The following is an 8,726-nucleotide window of genomic DNA, read 5'->3' on the forward strand; positions in this document are numbered from 1 at the left end:
AGCCCTTGTCTCCCCCGAGCATGGCCGTGATAAGGGCCGGGAAAGAGAGGTCCGCTCCCACCACAACAATCAGGACTCGGCGCTCTGCCATCCACGAGGAGCATTCCTCGAGGGTGTGCTGCGCCGAGTCTATCTCGTTATTACAGTGGTGGCAGCGCGAGGTGAGCTACATGCCTATCCTGTGCAGGTACTCACCGAAGCATCCATGTCCGGTGAATACCCGCGTTGTCCGCAAGGACAACTCCCCGCAAGCCCTGTCCACCCACTCCTTAAGACAGGACCGGATGATCTCGGCGACCCTCATTTCCGACCGGCCCGTCGCTCCCTTCACGCGGATGCTCCAACTTAGGAGGAGGCGTTGACGGGCCTGGTCTTTCGCTAAACTGATGGCCCTGGCCAGATGTTCCAGATCTCCCCCAGCACGGAGCCCCTTGACACGCCAATAGTTTTCGGAGGGAACGGAGGGGGACAATTTGTTACTTCCTTTTTTTTGTAAGCCAGGGGAAATGCTTTACGCATATCCGCGGCCTCAGGGGGAAGACGGCGGGTTATGTGGGACTCCTCCCCCGCCGAAGAAAATCGACGGGGGCCCTACTCACTAAAACCCCTGGCGGGTCCGTCCTCGGCGGTCGTCAAGGGGCCCGCTCCTACTACTTGCGTATGACATCCGCCGGGCCTCTCTCCGCTGTCCAGAGGACACCTCCCGAACCGGGGGTAATAATCACCCCTGGTCGCGATCTCTCCTAACAGCGGCGCGGTGCGACCTAATACCGCGCCGCCTCCCTCCCAGGCCGCTATACTAGGAGGGTGTGTCCTCGCATACCCCCTCAGCGACCCGCAAGAGAGAGGGGAGACCGGGACAGGGCGTACAACACTCCCGGTCCCGGTTCCCCCCGGCGCCGACCACGATGTTTAGCCGGCGCCGTGGCCCCGGTCTAGATGGTCAGACCGTGGCCCTCTCCGCTGGCAGGATACCGAGACAGCTCCCGGGATTCGCCGGCACGCCTCCCGCATTCGGCGGTCGGCCCCTACAGTGGCCCGGCAGCCGTCCGTCCGCCGAGCTCCCACCTCCCACCAACGGGCACTCTGGACCACCCACCCGGTGGCCCGAGTCCCGCCTGCCCTCTCGGCACACCGCGCAGGCCACGCTCAAGGCGCAGACCCGCGCGATGTGCCCGGCCCGGCCACACCGGTAGCACAGCCCACTCCGATCAATTGACGCGGAGCAGGCCGCCCGAACGTAAGCCTCCAACGCCTGTGGCATTGAAGAGGGCGAGCCGCGAGCATCTCCACCCGCCCACCCCAGCGCCACCCTCCCTTCGGCTGCCACCTTGGCGGCCGAGGCGAAGGGGAGCCGCGCCCACACGGTCCCCTCGCCCCGCCAGCCCCACCGGATAGGGCCCAGACGAATCTCGCCCGGTCCACATCCACCTCGCGCTGCGAGGACCAAACCGACGAGTCGGATCTCCCCCATCCTGCAAGGCCGTGTTACCACGGCCCCCGGAAGCGACGCCCTGAGCTAGGCAGCCAGGGCGTCCGCCTCCCCCTCCTTGTCGGGCCCGGCCAGCCCAAAAAGGAGGCTGCCCCCTGCGGCCCTTCTCACAAAGGCGAGCCGGGCCCCGCTCGCGCCGGGGTCGATATCGGCCCTCGCCTTGGGGAGGGCCTCCGCATAAAAGAGGCCCCCCGGCTCTAGGCGGACCACGACCGCCACCGGTCGCCTCGGGCACGACTCACCGGCGCCGTCCTCTACAGGGCTCCTCCTCCTTTTCCAGCCTCCCGGCCCACCGCGACCCACTCCCGGTCTGCGGGAGAAGCCACGGCAGGCAAGGCAGGTAAGGCCCGCCCCCGCTCGTCCGGCGCTCGCCGAAACCCCGACGCAGCGCCCCGCAACGGGGGCGTCGCCCGGTCCATCGGGCTGCACATCCAGAAATGGAGACACGGCCCAATCCCTCCTCTCCACGCAGATTGGGAACGTACTCCGATCCACCCTGAAGGCAGCAGCTTTCCATTCAATAAGCCCTATTCCTTTCCTTCAGCCGCTCCCTCTCCTTCCTCCATCTTTCCCTTTCCTTCTCGAGCAATTCCTTCATCCCTTTCTTTTCCTCTTCCCATTGCCTTCCTTTCCTTATCCAATCTCCTAATTTACTAACATATTCCTTCTTTCTGATAAAATCCTCTTCCGACAATTTATTTAGTTTTTCAATCCTTTCCTCTAGATATTGTGTCCTTATCTTACCACCTTACACCTTGGCCAAGTCTTCACAATATCTGATCATTTCTTTCTTTCTTAATGTAAGTTCATCCTTTTCGTTTCTGCTCATTCTTTTGCTTCTGCTGACAACCTCTTCCGCATATAACCCGCACTCTCTTTCACATAGTTTACCTTCCTCATCACAAATTCCCTATTCTTTTTCAGGTTTTCGCAACTTGGCCAAGGTTTACGCTTTCCTAACCTAACCTCCTCCGTATCAGACTCTTCACCCCCTTCTTCCATCTCCTTTATCCCCGTCCCAATCCTTCTCTATTTTCCTTCTCTTTCCTCCTCCTAGCTCTTCCTCCCATTTCTCCTCCCACCCCGGCGATAGCCGTACCACCGACGCGCCGGCAGCTCCACTCACACACGGCCCATCATGTGATGACGACAGAGGGAGACCTGGGACCATAGTCCCCCCCGTGCCAGTGCGGTGTATCCAAACCGCCGCAGTTCTTCTCCTTTTTCTCGCTCATCATGATTTAAATGGGGGGCATACCGGCAGGCTATATATATATATATATATATATATATATATACAGTGTGTAAAAAAAATTAGACTTTGAGAGGTACCGGCGATTCGATGAAGGCTCGGCGGCAGTACTTTTCGGCTTCAGCTGGAGGGGTGGCCCCTACCTGAGGATCGCTGGCAAACTGCGGCAACGGGGAAGGAAAACCCTCACAGAAAACCGGAAATGAAGGAATGGAAGAATAAGGAACGGAAATGGGAACTAGATATATATATATATATATATATATATATATATATATATATATATATATATATATATATTGTGACGTGGCGATTTCGCCGTCACCAAGAGCAGCGGGGAGACGAGGAGAGCTGTGCTCGCGCCCCTTTCTTCCGCGGGAAGGGCGGCTGCGAGGAGATTGGTCTCGCACGCTTTTTACGTGCGAGATCGCGTATTGTAATTTTGTTGCTATTTTTATTGTTTTACATTGTGTGCTCGGCGGCGACGAGAACGACGAGGTGCACCGCTCGAAGCAAGGCGGCGGCGGACCTGTAGAGGACGACAAGCCGAGCGGGGCAGGATCCACCCCTCGCTATTACAAGCGAGGGGGCCCCGACCAGAGAGCAGCGGGGCGCCAGGAAGGGATGACCGTAAGGACCAGATCGCGGGGGACGCCCTGGGATACTCAAGCTTCCGGCGGCCACCTGAACGCCCCCGCTAAAAAGAGCTGCCGTCAGAGACAGGATGCCGTCGACATAGAATCAGAGAATTCGGCGGTGTCGCGCGGGCCCTGCAAGGCGCCCGCGCTAGAGCCGTACGTTCCCGCAGGACCAATAAGACCTAGCGGCGATCGGCGGCTGATACCGCGAGTTAAGGAGCCTCGCGCTCGCGGAAGGACTCGTCACTGTGCGGCTAGCGAGCGAAGCGTACGTTAGGACAAGAGCACTAGCGAGCGACGAGCAACAGCGAGCGAACGAGACCGCTAGCGAGCGATAGAGCGGAGAGGAGAGACGAGCCCAGCTGGGATTTTTGGTAAGCCGTCTTACATCTGTCGTTCAGCCGAGCGCGGAAAGATCGGAATGGTTGCCGTCGCTTCCCGACGGCTGCCGGAAGGGTTCGTCACCGCCCGCGACGACCCGTTTGACCTCGCGAGGGAATAGCCGCCCTTACCGCGCTGCCTGCTGCCGCTTCACCGCGTTCGCGACCGCACAGTACGGCGAGCGAGAGCGAATATTGTAATGACTCGAGATCATTGTTAGAAAGTGCGGGTTCCCGAGAGTGGCGATAAATACGCGGTTCGCGACGAGATAATTAGGGCCGGGATGCACCCGGCTGGCGCCCTAAGCAATAATTAACGTGTATCGAGAGGATTTCGCGAGCCTCGTGCCGTCTGACCTCCGCGAAGCAGAAGGATCCTCGACTATGGATCCGGCTGCCGAATCATTTCGCGATTACGCGTCTCGGAGCCCGCCTCGCGTCTTGGTAATATCTTTCTTTGTTGTTTCTGTTTTTTTTTTGTGTTAAATATAGCAGAATGTTAAACCATACGTGTGTGCTTGTATGATTCCTCCGACTCTGTCGCCTGTTCCTCTCGTGTCACGCGAAGGAAGGTCGCGCGTCGATACAAGAACCCCGCCGCTCTACCGAGAGATCATTTTTGAGAGCTGCCGGCAAGCTCGGCCGTCGCCGCAACGGCGGAGACGAAGTTTTGGCCGTATTCTCGCATCTAACCAACGGAAAAACGGTCACAATATATATATATATATACATACTAATATAATAATATAATAAGAATTTAACAACTAATACTAAAACTACTAATAATGTAAAGTATTAAATTTACATTCTCGTAGAATAAAATATAATAAAATACATGCATGAGCAAAAATATTTAAAAAATTTGTAAAAATTATAGAAACAGAAAGTAAAAAAATTAAAAAAATTAAAAATAAGAAATATGAAACCGTTCTGATAATCTCCACCTTGATGCGGTACAAAGACTTACGTGCATATAACAAATATGTTGTCCGTGTGTGTGGCGGACGTAAAGAATACCCCCAACATATGGCCTGCGTGTCGTAAAAGGCGACTAAAAGGCCCTCATGGGTGGGTTGCTGCTCCCATGAGTACTAAGGGCCGGAGGGCGCCCCTCCTTCTCGCTTCAGAGAGGGAGTGGCTCTCAATGGCGCCTACAGCAGGGGAGAGTACCGGATCCCTTATGCCAGTATGATACCGGTCTCTCGGATGGGCAGCGGCGCCCGAGAGTACCAGGGGAAGGCAAGCGCGCCCGGTTGTCCTTAGGGTGGCCGGTGCGAGCAAACCGACCTCACCGCGGGGTCTGTCGGGTCCCTAACGCCTGCATGGCAACCGGCCTCCCGGGTGGGCAGCTGCGCCCGGGAGTAACAAGGTCCTAGGTGAATACTTCACCGGAGATCCACAGCGGGGGCAGGGCGCCGGGTTCTTTAGGTTCCGTTGAACCAAACCGCCCTAGGGGGTGGCCCGAAAAGCCGCCCGGGTTGGGGGGCCGCTGTCATGCCTCCCAAATCAAACATGATGGACGACCAGAGAATAACGACTTCCGGCAGGTCGGTAAAGTCGGGCCGGCAAGGGGGCTATGGTTCCAGGTTCTCCCTGTCGTCAACGAGCGATGGGCCGGACGTGGGCGAGGCTGACGGGGTGTCGGAGGCGGGCACCCCGGCAGTTAGGACTACCGCCGAGGAGAGGGGGGAGATTGGAAGAGCAGAGAGGGAATGTGAGGTAGGAAGAGAGAAAAGAAGGAAGATGGAGAAGGAAGAAGAGAGGATTGGGACAGGGATAAAGAAGGGGATGAACGAATGGATATGGAAGGCGAGGAGTTCCAGGGCTGGCCGGATCCCGAGAGGAAAAAGAAAAACCGGGAGTTTATACTCTCGCGGCTAAACTTTCTGAAGGAAAATGCCGGGAATATCACGGAGATCATCAGGAGGAATAAAAGAATGAGTGGGGTGGAGGAAAGTAACATCACGCAAAGCAAAGAAAAAATGGTCAGATATGGAGAGGATATGGCCAAAGTATTCAGAATGAGAACGGAGTTTCTGAAGGGACTGGTAAGGGAAAAGGATGCAATGCTGGATGAGTATGAGGATAAGGAAATAGAGTTGAAAGAGGAATTGGAAGCATGGGAAAGGAATTGACGGCAGTGGAAACAAGACAGGAAAGAATGGGAAATGGAAAGGAATGGTTTGAGGAGAAAGAGGGAAGAAAGGGAAGGTATGATAAGAGAGCTAAGGAGCAGGAGGAGGGAGACGGTGGATCGGGTTGTGTCTCCGTTCCCGGAGACTCGGCCCGAAATGAGAGACCAGGCGTCGTCCCCGGCCCGGAGCACTGCCTCCGATGAGGGGGGGCCTGGCAGGCTCCGGGGGGTCGCTGGCGTGGGTGGCTAGGGGTGCTGCTGCCGTCCCAGATGGGGAGGCGGCAGGGATTGGCAGAAGGATGGGAGGGGGGAAGAGAAAGAAGAGAAGAATGGGAAAGGGAGTGGTAGAGGAGACGGGGTCGGGCGTGGCCGTTCCGGGCGTATCGGTGGGGGGCTTGGCCCCTCCCTGCCGCCCGGCTGGGCCCGGTCGGCCTGGTAGAGGAGGTGGGGGGCTGCCGACGCTGTCGGTGACGGCGGCGGTGGCGGTCCACTTGGAGAGGGGGGGCCTCTCGTACTCGGAGGCTCTCCGCAGTGCGGGAGGTTCCCCTCAAAAGAATGGGAGTCCGGCCGGCCTATGTGAGAAGGGGTGCGAATGGCGGCCTTCTCCTGGGGCTGGCGGACTCCACTAAGGAGGGGAGGGATCGGGGGGCTGACGTCCTGGCCGATAAGATCAGAGCGGCGCACCCCGGGGCCTCAGTGATGAGGTCAAGGAGGTGCGGGGAGGTCCGGCTCGTCGGTGTTGACGAGTCGGTCCTCCCCGAGAAGATATCCGGGGCCCTCGCGGCCTGCGGCAATTGCGGGCCGGCAGAGGTCCGGGTGGGCTCCATCCGGCGGGGCTGAGGGGGGTTGGCGTCGTCTGGGCGTGGCTCCCCCTTGATGCCGCTGTTGCGGTAGCCCGGGAGGGTCAGGTGGCGCTGGGGTGGGCAGGTACGCGGGTAGAAATATTTGCTGCCCACCCGCTCCAATGCCACAAATGTTGGAAGCTCGGCCATATCCGGGCGGCCTGCACCGCGTTGATAGACCGGAGTGGGCTCTGCTACCGGTGTGGCCGGGCCGGGCACATCGCGCGGGCCTGCACAGGAAGTGTGGCCTGCGCGGTGTGCCTAGAGGACAGACGAGACTCGGGCCATTGGGTGGGTGTCCCCGAGTGCCCGCTTGGAAGGGGAGGCAGTGCCCCGTCGGGTGGGAGGCCGACGGGACACCGGAGGGACCGGCCGCCAAATGCGATCGGACCCATGGGAGACGTGCTGGCGGACCCCGGGAATTTTCTCGGGATCCGGTCGGCGAAGAGGGCCCGGGTCTGACCATCTAGACCGGGGCCACGGTGCCGGGGGAGAGCCGGGACTGAGGGCGTTTTACGCCCTTTCCCGGTCTCCCCTCTCCCCTACGGATTACTGGGGGGGTGTGTGGGGGCGCACCCCTCCTCGTATAGCGGCCCGGGAGGGAGGCGGCGTGGTGTTGAGTTGCACCGCGCCGCTGTTAGAAGGAGTCGCGACCGGGCGTGATTTTATTACCCCCGGTCCGGGAGAGGTCCTTAGGACAGTGGAGAGGGGTCCGCGGATGTAATACGCAAGTGGTCCCCGCGGGCCCCCTGACGACCGCTGAGGACGTACCCGCCAAGGGTTTTAGTGGGTAGGGCCCCCGTCGATTTTCTATCGGCGGGGGAGGAGTCCCACATAACCCACGGTCTCCCCCCGGATGCGTAAAAGCATTTACAAAAAAAATGACTTACAAAAAAAATGGCTTACAAAAAAAAATGTTTGTGCGCGTCCCGCGGAACAGTTTATTGATCGAGAGCCTGATTTCGCACGGCCGGGAGTAAGATTTTCGCAAGACGAGAATGCAAGAATGCGAACGCCTGACAGCGGCAGACTCCGTCACCGAGATGGCAAACGCTCATCACCTCGGTTTCATAACTGGCAAAATTTGATTGGTTCGGCCTCGCGACACTTCGATAGTTTTTTTTTTTTGTTATTAGTCGATGTCTGGATTAGTGATTCAGCGATTTGTTGTGAGGATTGCCAGGGCAACTGCTTAGCAAGCATAATAGTTTGAAGTGTCGCGAGACCAAATGTTTATCCAGCATAACACGATCACATGTATTGCGCAAAAATTGGATTGTTGTATTCTTCTCGAAGATTCGATATAGAATTCTCGAGAAGACAATACGATGAGTCGAAGTCCCGAACAACTTTTAAATTTACTTTCAAAACTATTTCATTTACTTGTAAAACAAGTAAATATTTATTTAAACGCAGTTTTTACATTTAAAAAAGCTAATTTTCTTTTTGTAAGGAAATTATTTATTTATTTTTTTATATAGATTTTAAAAAAGTCAAATCTTTTTTTATCTAGAAATTCATAAATTTACAGCTTATCTTATAAATAAAAAATATTAATTCATATTTACTATATGTTTTCTAAAATGTAACAAATATTTTTTTAAGTTAAGAAATTATATTTCCCGTGTAGGGTTGCTAGTCTCCTATCGGGCGCCTCCTCAGGGGATCGATCATGAATCTTTCACGTGAATTTTGTGTGTACTTTTCACTTTTCATATTTTTACAATTTAACTTAAAAAGGTTCACGTGAAATATGAATATTTTACGAAATATTTTGTATTCTATGTCAAAGTTTTGGAACATTCAAGTGTTATTACTCGAAAAGTTCTTAACGAAAAAATATTTAATTACAGTTTTTTGGAAAGCTCTTGAAATAAGCTACAAGAATATGTAATAAAAAATGGGGAGTTCTATTTAAGAAATTAAAGGTGACCTCTACGTCACCTTCACAACGCTATTCAAGATCATATTTATACTACTGTTTAATG

The 8,726-nt window shown here is 55.4% G+C and overlaps 1 protein-coding gene across 1 annotated transcript; it reads right to left on the minus strand.

Moving 5' to 3' along the window:
• Positions 1 to 943: 943 nt before the first annotated feature.
• Positions 944 to 1,474, minus strand: LOC116847990. The gene has a single exon (XM_032823646.1). It carries the CDS (start codon positions 1,472 to 1,474, stop codon positions 944 to 946), a length of 531 nt encoding a protein of 176 aa, XP_032679537.1.
• Positions 1,475 to 8,726: the final 7,252 nt, after the last annotated feature.

This window comes from Odontomachus brunneus, unplaced genomic scaffold, assembly GCF_010583005.1.
Source record: "Odontomachus brunneus isolate Ranch 3 - 2012 unplaced genomic scaffold, Obru_v1 Obru_scaffold_086, whole genome shotgun sequence".
NCBI lineage: Eukaryota > Metazoa > Arthropoda > Insecta > Hymenoptera > Formicidae > Odontomachus > Odontomachus brunneus.

Coding starts and splice junctions, on each gene's coding strand:
- LOC116847990 (XM_032823646.1), bottom strand. CDS start 1,474: ATGGGGGAGATCCGACTCGTCGGTTTGGTCCTCGCAGCGCGAGGTGGA.